Here is a 21,762-nt window from a genome sequence, read left to right as displayed (position 1 = left end):
GTGGTGGAGGCTGGTACAATTGCAACATTTAAGAGGCATTTGGATGGGTATATGAATAGGAAGGGTTTGGAGGGATATGGGCCGGGTGCTGGCAGGTGGGACTAGATTGGGTTGGGATATCTGGTCAGCATGGATGGGTTGGACCGAAGGGTCTGTTTTCATGCTGTACATCTCTATGCCTCATAGACTACCTTGAGGAATGATGAACATCCTAGACACTCACTTGCACATCATGGTGAGTAGTGCAAAACTGCTGAGGCTCTCATTCATTGCTGTCTTCTGGGATGAGCATGATCACTGGAAAATGGGAAGCTATGTTCAATAGTTGGGGTTTGGCAGTCATTCAGTACAGCTCAGCCTCCCTAAACATCTGTAATGGATGAATAGCCCTTTCAAACTGATATTTGAGTCAGAGAAGCGCAGCCCCATGTAATCTTGTGTAACCTCATTCTGGTTCTCAGCCAGGAAACTGAACAGGAAGTTATTGATGCAAAGGAAACAAATTAATTTACAATTTATGCCAAATAAACATAGAACATAGAACAGTACAGGCCCTTTGGCCCTGGGTGTTGTGCCGGCCTTTTATCCTACTCTTAGGTCAGTTTAACCTCCATCCACTTCAATGTACTAACTTCCATGTGCCTAATCAAGATCCGCTTAAATGTCCCTCATGTATTTGATTCTACTACCACTGCTGGCAGTGCATACCATGCACCCACCACTCTCTGAGTAAAGAACTTATGTCTGACATCTCCCCTCAACCTTCCACCAATTACTTTAAAATTATGCCCCCTCATGATAGACATTTCTGCCATGCAAAAAAGTCTCTGGCTATCCACTCTATCTATGCCTGTCAACATCTTGTACACCTCTATTAAGTCACCTCTCATCCTTCTTCGCTCCAATGAGAAAATCCCTCACTCACTCAACCTGTCTTCCTAAGACATGCCCTCAGTCCAGGCAGCATCCTGGTAGATCTCCTCTGCACCCTCTCTAAAGCTTCCACATCTTTCTTATAATGAGATGACCAGAACTGAAGACAATATGCCAAGTGTGGTCTAACCAGGACTCTATAGGGCTGCAGCATAACCTTGCAGCTCCTAAACTGAATCCCCTTGCTAACGAAAGCCAACACACCATTCGCCCCTATCAACCTGGGTGGACACTTTGAGGGATCTATGGACATGGTCCCCAATATCTCTCTGTTCCTCCACACTGCCAAGAATCCTGTCTGTAACCCTGTATTCTGCATTCATGTTTGACCTCCTAAAGTGAATGACTTCACATTTTTCCAAGGTTGAACTCCATCTGCCACTTCTCAGCCCAGCTCTGCATCCTGATAATGTCTTGTTGTAGCCTACAACAGCCCTCCACACTATCTACAATTCCACCAATCTTTGTGTCATCGACAAACTTACTAACCCACCCTTCCACTTCCTCATCCAAGTCATTTATAAAAATCACAACGAGCAGAGGTCCTAGAACTGATCCGTGCAGAACACCACTGGTCACCGAGCTCCAGGCTGAATACTTTCTATCTACCACCACTCTCTATTTTCTATGGACCAGCCAATTCTGTATCCAGACAGACTGGTTTCCCTATATCCCATGCCTCCTTACTTTCTGAATGAGCCTACCATGGGGAATCTTATCAAACACCTTGCTAAAATCCATGTACACCACATCCACTGCTCTACCTTCATCAATGTGTTTTGTCACATCCTCTAAAAATTCAATAAGGTTTGTGAGGCATAACCAGCCCCTCACAAAGCCATGGAGATAGCGGGGACTGCAGATGCTGGAGATCAGAGCTGAAAAGTATGGCACTAGAAAAGCACAGCAGGTCAGGCAGCATCCGAGGAGCAGGAGAGTCAACGTTTTAAGCCCTTGAAGGGCTTATGCCTGAAACGTCGACTCTCCAGCTCCTCACAAAGCCTGCTGACTATCTCTAATCAAACTATGGTTTTCCAGGTAATCATAAATCCTGTCTCTCAAAATCTTCTCCAATACTTTGCCCACCACTGACATTAGACTGGTCTGTAATTCCCAGGATTATCCCTATTCCTATATTTGCCATCCTCCAATCATATGGTACGACTTCTGTGGACAGGTTTATGTTTTAAATTTATACACCAAATGTTTTCTTGAGGGCAGGAATGTTTCTGCCCCATAAATGCCTCCATACTCCTGAGTGTCCATGTTTGTTAATAAAAAAAAAATCAGCCTCCAATATAGCTGCAATCAGATTCTCTTGTCCTCTCAGCCATATCTCACTTCTGGCCGGGTTTCCTCCTCATCAGTGTTGGCTCTCTCAGTTGTCTCCATTAGATTTCCCCTTCTTCCTTATCTGAATGGTTGGTCAATCTACTCCTCTTCTAAGTTCTAACCCTGTCATTGAACTCAATTGTCAACAATTGAGGGCACTGCCAACAATCAGTATTCTGGAGTCACTGTTCAGCAAGTACTATGTGATCCTCCTGAGTACTCCTCAGGCTGTTGAAGCTCATCTTTAGAAGACGAATTGTCATATCACTAATGGCTGCAGGTGGTTGCATTGTAATGCTGTTCGGCATCAGTCTGAGGGTTTTGCACTGGGATCATTTGTCACCCATGAGCCAGACTTGGAGATGATGTGTAAACTTTTGAGGGACCAGGGAGTTTTACCAAATGGAAACATTATGACAGTTTCCTGGATAGCAGGTACAAACCTACAGGAATTGTTACCTCTCGTCCCAAACAAGCTGAACATTGAAGGAGTGAAATCCCTTTGTGTCTGAGAATCTGGCTGAATGATGTCATTGAGTTCTGAGCACACGCATGCAGCTGATGACCCCTTGTAGTTGAGGGAACCCAACAGCTCTAATAGCTTTCTGGGTCTGTGGTGAGCTGGACAAACTATATTATTTCCTGTAAAAGGTGGTGAACTTATAAATGCAGTTGTGGGCTGTCACACATGTCCTCTGTGAAGGTTTCAAAAAAGCTGATGACCAGAAAGTTCATTTCTGCTGTGATCTTCAGTGCTACAGGCATAGTGTTTCCCTTTCAAGCTACATGGTTGCAGGTCTGTTTGCAGGAGGTGACAGATATGTGTGATAGCCTCCCTAGACTGGCAAAGTTACCTCCAACTCTGCCTTTCACTCATACACAGGTAACTGTAACACTATCTCTTGGTATTGTGCTCATACGTTTTGAAGACTTTGCTTTGCTGTCTCTTCCTGTGCTGCTCCTTCATCCACAGCTGCAGCTTTCAGAGCATCTCTGGCGCTGTTGTTGTTGTTTATGCCTTCTTTTCCTCTTCCTCCTCCTTCCTAAGCTTAGTAATGCTAATAGTTAGGAATCTGGCACAAAAGTACTAAACTGTGAAGAAATATCAGGAATGAGAGGTATGGTTCCTATTTGATATCATGACATGTTCACTAGACCCTTTTGGCCATTACCAGGCTGATTATGTTTTGCAACAACAACTACTGTGCAGCCAGTGGTGAGCTGCATTCTCCATGACCCATGCATGGCTTTTCCTTTCCTAATGCTGCCATATGCAAGATGGCTTTTAAGTTTGCACAGCTTGCCATGCATATGACAATTAGCTCAATCTGGTGAGTCTTGTTGATTTTCTTCATTTCCTACAACACAACCTGACAACCTTAGAAACTACAACCTCCATAATGATTTCCTTAACCTCCATCGATATAGACAAGGCTGTGAATGCTCCTGCACAGCCTACTGTGGAATAATCTTTCCAGCACCATCACTGCTGGGCTGGTGATTGTTAGGTGCCTTACGTATGAACTAGGAAAAGGAAAAGGCCACTTGTCTCCTTCAGCCCTCTCCTTTCTCTATTCAATATCTATGCTGATCTCATTACTCGTAACTTCCATCAACCTGATAATATTTTAGTCTCTTGCTTTACAAACATCTATTCACCTATGCCTACAAAAATTCCAAGCATCTGCTTCCATGACCTTTTCAGGAAGAAAGTGAGTTCTAAAGCCTCATGATCATCAGTGAGAAAAAAATTCTCTTTATCTCTTCATCCTGATGAGCCCTAGTTCTAGATTCTCCCTTATGTGGAAACATCATTTCCATATCTACATTGTCAAGATCCCTCTGGATCTTATATTACTCACTCAAATCATCTCTAAATCTTTTAAACTCAAGCTTGGCCTGTCCTCATAAGACAACCCATTTATTCCAGGCACTAGTCTAGATATTTCACAAATTTGCCATACCAATGCCCTATCCACCCCTTTTCGTGACCACTATCTACCTTAAGTGTAACAGAGCTGCGGTCGCCATATTGGTCTGTTCAGCCACCTACAGATTCACCCTGAGAGTGGAAGAGAGTCATCTTTGTCTGTGAGGGACTGCCAGTGATGATGAGTCTAGAAAACCTTCTCTTAATTGTTTACACTACATTTACATCTGCAAGGTCATAAAACAAAGTAGAAACAGGTCAATCAGCCAACTGAATCTACTCTGCCTTTGAATTAGATTGGATTTCCTACAGTGTGGAAACAGGCCATTTGGCCCAACAAGTCCATACCAGCCCTCTGAAGAGTAACCTAGCCCCCTATATGTACCCAACACTATGGACAACTTAGCATGACCAATTCACCTGACTTGCACATCTTTGGATTGTGGGAGGAAACCGGACCACCCAGAGGAATCCCACACAGACACAAAGAGAATGTGCAAACTCCACACAGACAGTCACCTGAGGTGGGAATTGAACCCGGGTCCCTGGTGCTGTGAGGCAGCAGTGCTAACCACTGAGCCACCATGTCACCCAAATTAGATTATGGCTGATCTGATAACCCACAATTCAGCTTTCCTGCCTTTTCACCATAACCCTTGATTCCATTCCTGATTAATTTGAGTTTTTTGGAGAGTTTTTTGCTAATAGACCTAACGGGTTTTCTCACTCTATCTTACTAAACCTGTCTCATTAATTGTATACCATGCCCCAATGGCATCTTTCACGTCGTTTTTCTGCCTTATCTTACCACATGCCATTTCCAAAACAACTATGGATTTATCCAGGACATCTTAGACAGGGTAATTCAGCATCCCGATCTGCAGGCAGGGTCCTGGATATTCTGCTGGACTTCTTAAATAAGGAGCTCAACTCTGTGCACAGTACTCCAGATGTGGTCTCACCAATGACCTGTATAACTGAAGCATGACTTCCTACTCTTGTATTTAATTCTGCTTGCAACAACAATAATATTCCAGTAGTTTTCCTAATTATCTTCAGTATTTGGGTGCTAATCCTCTTGCCTTTCTTGCCAAAGGTTAATTAGTGGCGGGACACGGTTGGGATGTTGGTGTTTGGAGATGAAAGTGCTTGTTCACTTTTATTCTGCCTTGTGTTTCCCTTCACTGCTAAGGCCTTAACTGGATGCTGATGTAGGGAATTTTTCAGTTTCTGTTTCGTTTCCTTGAGTTGGCTGCATTTGCCCTATGCAGGAACATAAGCAAACAGATGTGGCCCCTCCCATTTATACCCAACCTTCTTGAGAGGCCTTGTTTTTAATATCAACTTACCAATTATCGCTGGTAGTAAATATCTGTTTCGAGTCATTCATCCTCTACCCACCCCCACTAAACATTCTTTTCCTGCCATGATTGTAGGGGGCTTCTCCTCTCCCTCTGGTATCCCCTGTGACCTTCATTTGAACGCTGTGACTATTAGCCCTTTCAGTATCTCCCCTGCTATTCCTGCTCTTTTCATTCTTCCCCGACCTTAGCATTATACTTGCACCCCCGCTTTTTCAATTCGCCTGTTCCTTTTCCCTCCCTAGAGACCGAATTACTTTATTAAAAGTAATTAAAAGTGGGTTACCAAATTCACACTTGTAGTGAGAGCTGTATTTTGGTTAATCACATTCCATAAAGCTCACATCCCACTGATGACTAACTCCCCATATTTATACAAACAACTCACACTAATGTAATCCCTAATTAACATATCCATCACCATGAGTAGTTCTCAGGTATTCCTGCAGACCTTACATTCGATGATGATAAACTTGGTGGCGTGGGAGGGTTGTTTATATGAACCTGCTTTTAATCACCCTGTTCAGAGATGTAATTACACACCTCTGGAGCAGGTGGGATTGCATCTAGACCTCTCAGTCCAGGGGTAGGGAAACTACCACTGCACCAGAAGAGGGCCCCTGAAATGTAGCACTGAATGCAATATGATTCACACTGTGATAGGTCTTTACAAGAAGAAGAGCAACATTTCAAACAGTTTTTCTACTCTTCTCCCCCATCTCCCAGGCCCATTTCATTTTTGACAAAATATCTAAAATATTTCTTGGGATGTCAGGACATTTAGTGAAAAAAAAACTGGAACTATCCCAACAATATCGAGTTGTCTGGTCACCCTGAATGCGCAACATTTGCTGGTTTTGCTATAATCTATGAAAGAATAAAAATAAGACATTAATCTTATGGATGGCCACCATTAGGAATAGTTTTTATTCTTTTAAGGTTGTGAGCATCGCTGGCTGGACCAGCATTTATTGCCCATCTCCAAATTCTCTTCAGATCATGGTAGTGGTGAGCCACCTTGTAGAATGGCTGCAATCCATGTGGCTGAGGTACACAATGTTGTTAGGGAAAATATCATTTGGGCTTTTAATGTGAAATGAATGAGGGCATCGAGTGTACAAATGTTTTTGAAAACACTGAGTGGTAGTTTCTGAGTTTCTACAATACATTAGAATAACCTACTTCATTGGTTGTAAAACATTTTGGGATAATCTAAAAATTTTAGAAGTTACCATATGAGTGCAAGATCATTTTTTTCCTTTAATGTAGGTTTGGCCATTAAATTTGGGGAAATAAAAATATCAATTTAATTATTTGGTCTTGTAAACTGGTTGCTGACTGTAGGACTTTTAGTTGTCATGGTACTGTTACTGCTGTAGTAATCTAGAAACCTAATCTCATTATCTGAGAACATGTCTTCAAATCCTATAATGGCCAATAAAATTTGGTTTTAAAATCTAGTCAAATGAATGATAGAAAGCCAGAAAGTTTTGGAGAAACTCAGCAGGTCTAGCAACATCCATGAAGAGAGAAATAGAGTTAATGTTTCAACTTCAATACCTCATGTTAAAATGCTACCTGGCAAAGGAGTAGTGCTCCAAAAGTTTGTACTTCCAATAAAGCTGCTGGACTATAACCTGGTGTGTGATTTTTAACTTTGTCCACCCCAGTCCAACATCGGCACCTCCACATCATGTTAAAATGAATAACCTTTAGTCCATTCTGAGGAGAAATTCACAAGTTCTGACAAAGGGTCACTGAACTCTGAATATTAGTTCTGTGTTTCTCTATGTGGATGCTGCCAGACCTGCAGTGTTTCTCTAGCACTTTCTGTTTTGATATAATATGGAGGTGCCAGGTGTTGGGCTGGAGTCAAAACTCTGTTTTGATATAGGTCAATTAATGTTTTCAGCTCGCGCTGTTCATCCACTTTGAAATAATAGCTCTGCTTTTATCATTGCATTGCCATGACAGATGGGCATAAAACTCTAAACCAAAAGGCTGGTCACCCCTCCCCCATCTTTGTAGCTATGCACAGTCCCCTTTTCCATTCCACATTCCACATTCCTAAAGAAGGCCACAACTACCACAATTACTGGCCTGCTACTCCACTGAATACATACGAAGAGGCATGCAATTACAGGATTCTTCACATGGACGTCAGTTAGCACCTTTCCACCTACAACTGATTATTCTGATCTTTTTAAATAATATCACAACTTTCACCTTCCTCCACCTTATCCACCCATATACTAAAATGCTTTTTAGATTCATTCTAATTTCACCTCTGTATAATCATTCTAAATGGTTAGAGCCGCAATAATAAGCTGCTGAATCTGTAATTTTTAGTTATGCAGACCTCTTATATCTTTACCAACACTTATAGGATATATTCAATGCTAATATCTTCTAATTAGAACATTGAGGGTTATAGTGACAATTCAAATTTGTGTAATTGTCCCCTTTAATGCTGCCTGCTCTGAATGCAGTGAAAATCTCATGCATTTATTATCATCTGAAATTTAAGCTTAGCAATAATGAATTGCTTCAGAAATTTTAAGTATTCAGTAAAGTCATTTGATGTACCAAAATATGTCCCTTTTAAAACTGTTGAATGGTTTTGATTTTCAAGTTGGTGTTAGAATTACTTCACAATGGCCTATTGCTGGTGTCAGTGAGAAATAACCTTCACCCTGCTGGTTTGATTCTGAGTTTAAAGTCTCTAGGCTTTATGGAACATAACATCAGTATATGTTTCTGCTGCCTATTGATTCAACACATTCAAAATAATAAACAGTAAAGCTGTTTTATAACTATGATAACAGGCAAATTTATAAATTTTTAAACTTACGTTTCCTCCCAGAGAAAGAAAAAAAATCTCAAAAGGCAAAAAAATCTTAGTAACTCTTGATACTGGACTGAGAGCCATGTTGTGTAATTTGTACATTAATTCATTTCTAATGACTTCTGGGACTCCTTCTGTTCAAGTCAACATAGGCTGCAGTGCAGTCATATAAGGTAGATCCTGGTAAAATGACTCCATGGTATACTTCTGCCTAGGCAAGGAACTGTCAGCTAACTCCTGTTCTCAATAACTCTCATGGGATTTTCTTTTGCTGGAGTTCAAGTCTTTAACAATTACAAGGCAAGGGAATAAAAAATTGTGCTTTCTCAAACTAATACTGCCATCAGTCACGTCAGGCTCAAAGGCATAAGGTTGGACTCTCCGCTATCTCAGTTATAGAGTCATACAGCATGGAAACAGACCCTTTTGTTCAATCAGTCTATGCCAACCATGTTTCCAAACTAAACTAGTCCCACCTGCCTGTGCTTGGCATATATCCCTCCAAACATTTCTCATTCTTATCTAAATGTCTTTTAATCTTTGTAACTATACAGGCATCCACCACTTCCTCTGGATGTTCATTCCACACACGAATCAGTCCCTGTGTAAAAAAAAAATTGCCCCCATGTCCTTTTTAAATCTTTCTCCTCTCACCTTAAATATATGTCTCCTAGTCTTGAAATCACCCGCACTAGGAAAAGGAGCACCTGCCAATCACCTTATCTCTACCCATATTGTTTATAAACCTGTATAAGGTCACCTCTCAACCTCCTGTGCTCCAGTGAGGAAGTCCCAGCTTCTCCTTATAACTCAAACCTCCATTCCCAGCAACATCCTGATAAATCTCTTCTGTACACTATCAAGTATAGGTCCTTCCACCCTCCGGTCTTGTGGAGTAAATGATCATCTGATAGGTCAAGCTCTTTAAAATGTAAAGGGACCATCTGATCTGACCACTTATAAACCAGAGTTGATTAGCTAATGTATGAGACTCACTGGTGTAAACTTTTAAAAAGTTTTTTTGATGGTTCAGGAATTGGATATGTGTATGCAAATTGATTTGTAGGAATTGGATATGTGTATACAAATGTGATTTGTGGGCGGCACGGTGGCACAGTGGTTAGCACTGCTGCCTCACAGCGCCAGAGACCCGGGTTCAATTCCCACCTCAGGCGACTGACTGTGTGGAGTTTGCATGTTCTCCCCGTGTCTGCGTGGGTTTCCTCCGGGTGCTCCGGTTTCCTCCCACAGTCCAAAGATGTGCAGGTTAGTTGAATTGGCCGTGCTAAATTGCCCGTAGTGTTAGGTAAGGGGTAAATGTAGGGGTATGGGTGGGTTACGCTTCGGCGGGTCGGTGTGGACTTGTTGGGCCGAAGGGCCTGTTTCCACACTGTAATGTAATCTAATCTAATCAGATTTTAATCCAGGGTTTTGGATCTTGAAGGTGATGTTGTGCCATCAGTATTCACAGGCCTCATTACTGTCTGGAAATTATGTAATGAAGTGTGCATCAGTCCATCATAGAAACTCAATATATGACAATTCCCCAAGGGTTCCTGTAGTGTGGTGCTAGTTTTCCTTCCTCAAGTCCCTTCTTCAGAGGTGTGTAGTAACAACTGTAAACAGATTGATTGGAAATACAACTACACAGGTGACATCTGCCCCCTACAAAGGGGTTTGTAGTTTAGCAGGCTATTCTCAGGTTAAATTGGGAACATTTTGCATTACAGTATCTCTGCAAAGCACATATAAAATTATTCTCCCATTTTTCCTCTTTTTACTGCAAACATATTTTACTGTGCTGCATTTTGTGTTTTTGTCCCACAACCATTCTCCAATGTAGGTTTGCAAGCCTGAAAACAGAGAAGATGAGAGTGAATCCATCAACTCCCTTTTTGTTAAATAACTATTTTGCATGAGGAGCATTAGCCATGATTTGAAATGATCACAGGACCGGACAGACTTGCATCCCCACTGTCAAAAACCATGCCAGTCCCATCTTGGCCTTGTCAGAAGAGACAATATAGTAGCAAAGGTATATGGATAGCTTAGAACATGCACAATACTTCCCATTGTCACCAAGGACAACATAGCAGTAAGCTGCTCTGCATTAGGAATTTTCCAGGTCACCCCAGGAAGCTTCTGTCAGACAAACCACTCTCCAGTCCCTCTGGTTACTTTTCAAATATTATCAACCATTAATCCTCCCACTTCCTTCAGTTAGATGGAAATATGTTTCCTTGATGCCACCAAGGACACTCCATATGCTCCCAGGACCTGTCTATGTAGAAGCACTGAATTCCCCATATGTGTTGAAACTTTCATTTCAATTGTGCCTGATTAACAATCGTGGCCAGACAACAAACTAAGAAAAAACGTATCTCGAGAGTGGCAGGTACATTCTTCTGAGGATAACCAGTGCTAATAGATACATTTCAGTAGCTTGGGTTTTTGTGAAAAACATCAGGGGTCAAGTATTCTCAATTAGTTTCATTAAAATATTCTGGTGGTCTGAAAAAGGCTTGCAATAAGCAAATGCCACCACACAGCTTTCATGAGAATATATGCATGGCAAGGCAGGTTTCTTTCTATGCTATTTTCATGGTTTTTTTTTTACCTAGCTAGGCATAATTAAAAGAGCACATATTGAAGCTGACAAGGATAATAATCTCTCCTTTTAAAAAAAAAATTGGCTTGGTGTTTTCTTTTACTTCTAAGCCAATAGAAGAGTGTTATAATGAGTTTTATTTAGTTGTGACCTGGAACTGTAAAGATCTGTTTCTTTTTCTGTTTCCAGATTACAATAAAGCCTACAGAAACTACAGAGGGATATTGTCTATTTAGGGTTGCATAGTTATTGATATGAAAATGAGGTTTAAATGTGCTCAATGAATGTAATCATTCTGCCTCAAATCACTGCAGCACTGGCTATCATTCTTATTCCTTTTATTTGAGATCCACTTTGGTTTGACGTGTGCTCAACTAGAATAATATGGAAGCAATGACCCACAGAACCCCTTGGAATTCAAGGCTCTTATTCTCACAGTCCTTTATTGCTGGTTTGGGTCAACCACCAGAATAGATTTACGTAACAAACAAATCAAAACCAGATATTCAGCTCCGAGCCAGAGAAAGTAGGATTATGTTTGTTCTGATTAATTAGAAAAGAACACCATATGTTTGCAAGATCACAAGCTACTTACAGATGGAGAAGGCCATTTGGCCCATCATAATTCAGTGACTGAAAGCCACCTGGAATGCTTTATGTTGCTGCATTTAACTGGTGGAATAGTAACTCCTTAGAGCTACAGAGATGCCTAAAGACATCTGATTTAAACTTTTGCCATTTTTCTGTGTTTATGCTGTCCATTATAACTTAGAACCTTAAATGCACTACTGAGTGGATTAATGTCTGCTTTATCTTCCTTCTTTGTCTTTGAACAGAAATGAACAAAGATATTGAGCCTTTATTAATCAAAATTCCTCAGCAGATGATACTCCCCTCATTGTCTTCATTGCACCTTCCTATTTCCTTTTATTTTGTTTTCAGGCCTTTTACTTCCAGAGGACACTCCACAGATCAGTAGTGTGCAGATAAAAAGTGTTAACAAGCAATGTTTCTGACATCGCAATCTGAAGAATAGATCCAGAAAAACATTATCCTATTGCTTCTTAAATAATAGGGTTTTCACTTGCATACTCTACACAGAAGTCCATCCAAGTGTTGATCACACCATATGTGAAGAGCAACTTTCTCGAGTGCCAGAATGATCTTTTTCCAGGTTAAAACATTAGCTACCTTGGAAAATAAACAAGAGGGAAGTCAGCTCATTAATTAACAACTTAAACACCATAAAATATGATGCACTTGTATTAGGTAAATATAGCACAAATATGTCCATCATTTTTCATTTTTTAGGGAATATAAAAGAATGGATAACTTCATATAATGTCTAAACTATTAGTATTTGAATGCTCACTTCAGGGTGATAGTAAAGGTTTAGGATTTCATTTTATTTTTTAAAAAGTGAAGACAAATCAGTCAAGGAAGACAAGTGGTGAAATAAAAGTCCTTATGAATTGATAAATGGATCATGTGCAGTTCAAACATGGTCTGAATGAGATATGATGCCATTGTTGAGAATGGTACTGTATAGCCTCAGACTCAGGAGAGAGACGTAGTTGGTAGCAAGCAAATAGATTTTATGTTAAGGGCAGGGGGTTAACATTGCCTTATTCTTCCTGAAGTTTAACTGAAAAGAAGTTGTGACTCATTAAAGACTTTGATGTTGGACAAGCTCCTGGACAAGATGTTGGAAAGGGCAGAACTGCTCATCTGGAGAATGGAAATATGGGCTGGAATGAAGTGACTAGTGCATTTCCACAAGGATTTGTACTCCACCTTCAAATATTCATTGTATTCCTTCATAACCTCAATATATAACTATCTACTGAGCTATCTAGTTTTGTCACAAAACTTAGTGATATAGTAAATAGTATGGATGAGAGCCTAAAATTACAAAGAGACACTAATAGATTATGTGAGTGGGTTAAACTGTGGCAGATAAATTTCCATGCAGTTCAGTGTCAGGTCATCAATTTTGGATCACAAAAGATTTTTAAAATGAGTATTTTTTAAATGCTGAAAATCTGGGAAAAGCAGAGATCTAAATAGGTTAAAATGAAGTGGTCATACAAATTAAGAAGCAAAAAGACAAACAAAATGTTAGCCATCATAACTAGAGGATTAGAATTTATAGTTACAGATTTGTAAATCCCTCGTTGGTCCCAGCTGATATGTTGTGTACAGCTCAGGATGCTCCATGTTAGAAAAGATATATGGGTTTTGGAAGCTGTGTAGCCCAGATTCATCAAAATAGTACTATTCCCCCTAGGTTTAAAGTATGAGTGGGTCTCAAATGTATTTTTATTTCAATATATACAAATATTATTCCAGTTGAACACAAGTCAGGCCAAAGTGGGTCTTAAATACAAGGAAAAAAATGAAAGCCAATGCTGCGGTGATTTGTGACAGAACAATGACATTCATTCAGCACATTTAAACCTCATTTTCATATCAATAAGTGTGCAGCCCTAGCTTCTGTATGCTTTATTGTATCTGGAAACAGAAGAAAAACAGAACTTTACACTTCTAAATAGAACCCATTATAAAACTCTTCCATTGACTAAGAAGGGAACAAATTATCTGATCTGAAACTTATACATTTCTTTTAAAAAGAGATTATTGTCTTTATAAGCCTTAATTTAAGTTATTTTAATTATGCCTAGCTAGGTCAAGACAAAAACAAAAGATTATGAAAGTATGACGAGAAATAATCTCAACTAGGTTTGCATGCCCTAAAATATTGAAAGGGTGATCTGACTGAGTGCTTTTGGATTTTAAAAGGAGTAGATAGAGTAGAAAAAGGAATTTTTCCAATGCTGGCAGAGTCTAGGACTGGGGAGCAATCAGATTCAAACCCTTCGAGGGAGGAGATAGGAAACATTTCTTCATGGTGGTAGAAGTGTGGATCTCTCTCCCACGAAAAGCAGCTGATGCCAGTTGAATTAATCAATGTGAATCTGAATTTTTTGCTGGAGAAAAGTATAAATGGATATGGAACTAAGACAGACAGATGGAGTTAAGATACACATCAGCCCTGATTGCAATATATGATGAAACATATTCCAGCCATTAAATGGCTTTTAAGAGACTTTTAAGAACTGGAATTGCTACCAGCTTAAGTCCTGCTTTGAGGGATGAAGTTTGATTTTTTGATAAATTTTCAAAAAATAAATACAACGGGGATTCAAAATGAAAGCTCAGACTAAGTCATTCTGACTTGAACAATATGATGAAGGAATTTAAGCAAATGAACCTTCAGAATATGCTGAATTTCGTTTAAGAACTATGAAAACTCATCATGTATCTGTTTGCTCTCACATGATGATATCGCCATTTAGAAACAAATTTAACAATAAGAGACTGTTGAAGTTTCATTATTTGAACAAGTGTTATTCAAGTTGTCCCACGTGTTCCGGCTTTGTGGCATGTTTGGAAATATTCTAGCTAAGCATGTTTTTCACATGGCAGGTTAAACCTCTCAGCAAAAAGCAGGCTTTTTTTATGGAGTCACGATTGAAACATGAGAACAACTTAACTGAGTAAGAAAACAATTTAGCAATAAAAGGGATGTTGTGCATAAAATACTGCAACACCAGATGTAAACAAGTATAGTTCCAAATGCAAAGGAAAATGTTGGACTACTGTTGTAAAAGTCCCTCGGGCATAGAAAGAGATGACAGTTGTTCAAATCCATGCCACAGGAAACAATTAATTGTTGTTGTGGAGCTGGTCTTTATTTTTATGTCACTTATTCTGATACACCATTTATTTCTTTGTCTATTATAACAAAACGTCTTGGTTTCTAATGTCTTAGTTAAAATAGGTTACATGCTCATAGTCAGTATGACTTTAGTACATAAATCTGTGATTGGCTAAGAATAAATCCTGAACTGATTAAGAACAGCAAATATTGATCCAAGAAATAATTATGGAGTATAACTTGTCAGTTTTGTATGTTCACTCAAGTATTGAAAGAAAAGGTACCATACTTGTGTAAAGACAGAATTACTAAAGAACAGAAAGTGGTGTGTCCCAGCTCAGTTGCAAGTCAATCTGCAGATGCTTTGCGGGTTAAATAGCATTTTTCAATTTGGATGAGAGGAAAACTTACTGCCAAATCTACATCACAAGATCTCTGTTGTCTCCTTCAGCAGTGCAAGAAACAACTTGGCTGAATTCCAGCCCTCATTTGCAACTAAAAAAAGAGAAATAATCACCTAGCCTTGAACCATTAAACCTTACTCTTGGCTTAGTTCCACCAAACAGTCCATGTTTGAGGAGACAGAGCCTGGAGCTCTATTGTGATTGTTCCTTTCTTAACAACATACAATTTTTATAAATTCAAGCATGTTTCCCAGAAAGAACTTATCATGTGAGTAAGCTGATTGATTTTGGAGATTGTCTGAAATATCATACCCGGTGATTTAAATCTTGTAGACATTGACATTAAAATTATATTAGTGAATAATAATTGATGTCAGCTGTGAAATTGTCTACTTTGGTGAGGGATGACAGATTGGGCAGTAAATCTAAATAATAGAGCTGAGCTGTGACATTGCTAAGGGGTTAAATGTGTAACTTGTTCAATCATTAAAATTCCACAGTTGCACCAGTCTTTGACAAGGTAACAGGCTTTCCATTGAAATATTAATTCAATCCCCTCAAATCTACTTTCTAGACCTCTGTGTAATATATCACTTGAAAATGTCTGTTATTTTCATTTTAGTTTCCTTTCTGCTTTCTAACAAGTTCACTAATATTTTATCCATCAAGGCACAAATTGAACTATATGAACAGCATTGCATGTCTGTTTATTCAGATGATTAATACTAAGTGTGGTCTTTAAAATGCTGGTGTTTGTTTTGTTTTGATATTAATGGTGTATGCACATTGCTAAATGCAGAAGTGTACACTTTTATGAATGTATAATACCTCTACTTACATTTTTGCAGCTGGCAACAATGAATAATGACATTGATACTATCAGAGTGTACTGAAGCTACATTGCAATGAATTAGCAATGACATTTATGTATGTCTAGATTGCACTTATTCTAGTGATAGTATCTCAAAAATATTCCTCAATTATTTCCACTCTAATTTTTAAATGTATTTTCTTTCAATAGATTCTCCTGGCTTCAAACCCATGTATAAAATAGGTAAGTACTCTTCGATTGACTCTTTAAATGCAGTGGGTAGTAAGGTTTAAGTTGCATTATCCATATTTAAGCTTCAATTCAGTGCAGTCAAGCAGACAGAGTATATAACACAGCACTGAAATTTAACATGGTGGTTTGTTTTACTATCTAAAAATGCCACTAAGTTTTGGATTGAAAGTAATGTGAACTGTTTTACTGTTAGTTCCATCATGCATCCAGTCAATTTCAAGCTATAACTTTACAACTAGCAAATTGATGGTAGAGCTTAGGGAGCCTGTTGACAGATATTCCACCCTTCATCTTTGATGTATTGGGCATAGTAGCAAAAAAAATCATATTAATAATTACATTAATTTCTGAAATAGGGGGAAAGGTAAACAATGGAAGGCAAACTCATCCTTATGCAGAGACAAAGTAGCAACAAAAAAAGTCTAAGTGGCCAACTTTAAAGGTGCAAAAATGCGTGATAGGGCCATGACAATAATTGGCCTGCACCCACTGATTACAGTGCAGGAAATATACCAAATTCATGTTGCCTTCTTATATCAATGAGTTTCGTGTATAATTGTGCTGTAGTTTGGTCGGACTCATCAGCAGATTGCAATATTAAATGTGGCAATTTATAATTTTAAAGTAGCTTACGTCTCTTAAATAGGAGGAGTGTTGGGACTTTTGCATGTGCGAGCAGTCATGCAGAAAGTGAATCTCACCTGAGAAGCATTGAGGGTCAGCATGGGAGAGAATGGGTTCCAAAATTTATTGAATGACCACTGGGGGCCTTGCTGGAGGAGGAGGAATGTAGAAAGGTGTCCTGCAACCACAGCATGCCCTCCAGGTAAACATTCACAAAGCAGTACGAAACAAATAGAGGGACCAGTGAAAGGAGCCAAGGACCAAGGACTGGAATTTGTGTCAAAAGAAGATCACTGGCCTCACACAAGTGGCCACAGTCAGTGAATACATCTTTCAAGGACCAACTGCATCATGAACCTCAGAAACAAGCTACTGAATAGCAATAGCCATCTCACTCACCTGTCAACAATCTTCATCCATCTTGACATTCATATGCTTATATGAACAAAAATTCATGTGCTTCACACATCTAGCACTGTTCAAGTCTCACCTCCCCATCTCACTGTTTTCACACACTGTCAGCCATTCAACCATGGGAAGCATTTCAGCTAAAATCAATTGTTGTGTACTCACCAACACACATCCTCCTCTCTTTCAGGACAGATTGACACATAACTGGGTAAAGCAGGAGCTAATTGACTTAAGATTGGCATACCAAAGCCCCAAGGAAAGAACAGTACTGACCAATACCCAGATGGCTGTATTTGTGTGGCCAGTGATGGTGCTGAAACCATCGATGTTGATAGTACCTTATTTATTTAATGTTTCTCTTCATCTGTACCTCATCTCAAACTCTTTCCTCGTTTTTGAAACTGATGGTGTAAGCAATGTGGCAAGGCTGCAGGAAGAAGACAATAGTTGAGTCACACCATCATTTGACTTCATACTATCAGTCACCATTTCAGAAGTTGCCATAATGCATAATTGGGAGGATAAGTTAAAGGCAGAATCTGCAGGTTGTGTGGCCAGACGATGTGCCAGCTTGCTGGCAGATGAGATTGGATACGAGCTTCATAGCATAGGACTGAGATAGGACAGAAGAATGTTGATGGGTATGCACAGTCAGGATTGGTGCATTGGGAAACCCTCCAGAAAACCTGTGGTCAGTGTCAAGTTTCATGGAGGAGTCTCACACCAGCTTGGAACAGCTGGTCCATGCCATTCACACATTGAGGATCCAGCCATGATGCAACCTCTGCCTTTCAAAGCCAGGTTTCTGCCTGCAAGCCCAGACTGTCACCAGTATTATAATGTGAAAAGGGGCTTCCAGGTTGTTACAGCAATCCAGCAAACAATCAGTGGGGGCTTTCTGAAGTGCCATCCCAGAGAACTAGCACCGATTCATTGAGCATGAACCTTCTGTTCTTTCTCAGGACGACAGCATTTGTCGTCCTACCAGTGCTGCACCTCTTGTGCTCCCATAAGTCAACCCAGGCTGCTGTTGCCAATGCTAAGTTGGGGCAGTACAGATATTTTCTAATCAACCTGTTCAGGGATGTTATTATATATGTGTCGAGAGTGTGGTGCTGGAGAAGCACAGCAGGTCAGGTAGCATCTGAGGAGCTGGAGAATTGACGTTTCGGGCGTAAGCCCTTCATCAGGAATCAAAGGCTTATGCCTGGAACATTAATTCTCCTGCTTCTCGGATGCTGCCTGATCTGCTGTGCTTTTCCAGCAGCACACTGTCCACTCTGATTTCCAGCATCTGCAGTCCTCACTTTCTACCATGTTATTATATACATCTGAAGCAGACGGAACTTGAGCCTCCTGGTTCAGATTTAGGCACATGACCACTTCAGCACAAGAACCCTTCAATAGTGAAAGCATTGTACCTTGAGGGTCTTGAACCACCAACTGTTGGCTGAATGTGATGACCAATTGCACACACAGAGTGGCATTGGTGCAGTACAAGATGAGGCCTTCTAGTTTCATAGCTGCACAAGAATATTCCAAGACCATTCACAATCTCCTCCAGGGAAATATCATCAACCTTCTACAGTCATGTTTTAGATGCAGAGTCGCGAGTGTGGTGCTGGAAAAGCACAGCAGGTCAGGCAGCATCTGAGAAGGAGGAGAATCGACGTTTTGGGCTGAAATGTTGATTCTCTTGCTCCTTGGATGCTGACTGACCTGCTGCTCTTTTCCAGTACCACTCTCTTGACTCTAATCTCCAGCATCTGCAGTCCTCATTTTCGCCATGTTTTAGATGCAGCGTAGAGGTAATGAGTTCAGGCAAAGACAATGGAAGGGAGCTACTAAAGGTGATTAGTTGACATTTGTGTGCATTAAGTTATCATTTCATTTACAAATTTTCTTTGGAGTGTTCCATTTGTGATGGTATTTATATTTGCATTGTGTGGTCAAGAGAAACAGTGATGGTCAGTGACAGAGGGAAGGTAAAGTGTGGGACCATTGGTGAATTGGGAATTGGGATGATGGTCACTGGTATTGAATTCAGAAAAGGCATGTTGAGGTTTCTTTCTGCCTTCCACTTCCTCCTCCTCTTCCTGTGCCTCAGCCCTATTGTGATAGAGCTGGTGGCCAGGTCCATCACCTCATCACACTGATCTTTGCAGCGTGTAGCAGACCACCACAAAGAGTATATCCATGCTGCTATCTACTGCAGAGTTTATCCAAAGCAGTTTGAGCAGTGGTTACATTGTTTTGACCGCCATTGTTTTACTCAATCATGTGTGGCAGAATGACTTTGATTAAATACATGCTGCCCATGCATGTGTTGTCCACCAGGGCCTGTGGTCAGTGGGTAGCTTTTATAGTCATGCCACCACTCCTGGTTTTGTCATAGGCATTCAAACGCAGCTGGCAAAGTAGACTGCCTCAGAACAAAGGTGTCATGATCACTGCCAGGACTATAGATTGTTCTATGGTCAAACTGAACACCATTCCAATGTTGGTACACCAAGCCTGTTAAATAATGTGTGTGCAGTTTGTGCCTTCTGCACAACGGGGAATCTTGCAATCTTGGAGAAAACCTTGTGGTTGCTCTGCGTGCTGCTCTCTGACAAGAGATTTGAAATATAGTGAACTTTCACGAAATGTAGAGCTTCTATGGTCTCCGTTATAATACAGTAGATGAAAGACTGTGAGATGTTGCACAGTCATAAATACTGAGGAGTCAATCATTTATTGAGGAGCATTGATATTACTGAAAATTCTCCACTAGCAGCCATATCACTGCCACTGGATCAGTAATCCAGAAACACAGGCTAATGTTTTGGGGACCAGTGTTCGAATCCCACCATGGCAGATGTTGAAACTTAATTTCAATAAAATCTGCCTTTAAACGCCAGCCTAATGGTGACCACGTAACCACTGTAAATTGTCATTAAAAACTCATCTGGTTCATTCATGTTCTTTAGAAAGGAAATCGGCCATCCTTACCTAGTCTGGCCTCCATGTGACTCCATATCAAAAGCATTGTTGTTGTATCTTTAACATCCTCTGGATAATTAGGAATGGGCAATAAATGATGGCCAGCCTAAAAACACCCAAATTCAATAAATAAATTAAAAAACACAAAACACTGACAGAATTGATGTAATAGCTCAAAGAAATCAAGCAGCAACTAATCTCTAAGTAGGTGATGTCACTTTAATTTTAAATAGCATTGTTGTGTGGTCCTTCCTGCTACAGAATGCATGCTTGGCTGTGCAAGGTTAAAGAAGTTAGACAAAAGTGAGGACTGGAGATGCTGAAGATCAGAGTCGAGAGTGTGGTGCTGGGAAAGCACAGCAGGTCAGGCAGCATCCAAGGAGCAGGAGAATCAATGTTTCGGACATAAGCCCTCTATCATTCCTGATGAAGGGCTCTTGCCCGAAGCCTCAATTCTCCTGCTCCTCAGATGCTGCCTGACCCCCTGTGCTTTTCCAGCATCACACTCTTGACTAAAGAAGCTAGATATTCAAAAATGGCATTGTTGTCATCATTGAGTATCCATAATAAAAAGAAAAAATGATAACAATTTCTTGCACTGAGGTCCCAGAATAAACAGTTTTATTGGGTTTACACAACAAAGAGGAACTGTCAAAATAATCTCTTGGAAAATTAATCTCTTAACATTTGGATATAATGATGTCTGAAAAGTTTAACTCAAGACAGAAGGCCTCTTGCTGAGATACTTGTATCATCAATAGTCACAGGTGAGGTGTCAGAGACTGGAGGTTGGCTAACATGGTACCATTACTTAAGAAAGGTGGTAAGGACAAGCCAGGGAACTATAGACCGGTGAGCTTGATGTTGGTGGTGGGCAAGTTGTTGGAGGGAATCCTGAGGGGCAGGATTTACATGGCGTTGGAAAGGCAAGGACTAATTAGGGATAGTAAAGATTGGTTTGTGTGTGGGAAATCATGTCTCATGAACTTGATTGAATTTTTTCAAAAAGTAACAAAGTGGATTGATGAGGGCAGAGCAGTGGACGTGATCTATATCAATAAGGCATTCAACAAGGTTCCCCAAGGTTAGATCTCATGGAATACAAGGGAATTAGCCATTTGGAAACAGAACTGGATCAAAGGTAGAAGACAGTGGATGGTGGTGAAGGGTTGTTTTTCAGACTGGAGGCCTGTGACCAGTGGAGTGCCACAAGGATCCATGCTGGGTCCACTACTTTTCGTCATTTATATAAATGATTTGGGTATGAACGTAGGGGGTATAGTTAGTAAGTTTGCAGATGACACCAAAATTGGAGGTGTAGTGAACAGCGAAGAAGGCTACCTCTGACTACAATAGGATCTTGATCAGATGGGCCAGTGGCCTGAGGTGTGACAGATGGAGTTTAATTTAGATAATGACTCTATGACTCTAAATGCGAGGTGCTGCATTTTGGGAAAGCAAATCTTAGCAGGGCTTATATACTTAATGGTAAAATCTTAGGGAGTGTTGCTGATCAAAGAGACCTAGGAGTGCAGGTTCATAGCTCCTTGA

At 40.2% G+C, this 21,762-nt stretch overlaps 1 protein-coding gene across 2 annotated transcripts in view; it reads left to right on the top strand.

Moving 5' to 3' along the window:
• Nucleotides 1-21,762, top strand: part of LOC122562174 (platelet-derived growth factor subunit A-like) — a 91,817-nt gene that overhangs the window by 36,718 nt on the left and 33,337 nt on the right. For both annotated transcript variants that reach the window (XM_043714792.1, XM_043714791.1), the window contains exon 3: nt 16,153-16,185. In XM_043714792.1, the coding sequence (XP_043570727.1) occupies nt 16,153-16,185 (33 nt within the window). The remainder of the gene's footprint in view (nt 1-16,152; nt 16,186-21,762) is intronic.

This window comes from Chiloscyllium plagiosum, chromosome 24, assembly GCF_004010195.1.
Source record: "Chiloscyllium plagiosum isolate BGI_BamShark_2017 chromosome 24, ASM401019v2, whole genome shotgun sequence".
In the NCBI taxonomy this organism is placed as follows: Eukaryota; Metazoa; Chordata; class Chondrichthyes; order Orectolobiformes; family Hemiscylliidae; genus Chiloscyllium; species Chiloscyllium plagiosum.
The sequence above is the reverse complement of the archived record's forward strand: the minus strand, read 5'-3'. Positions and strand labels throughout refer to the sequence as shown.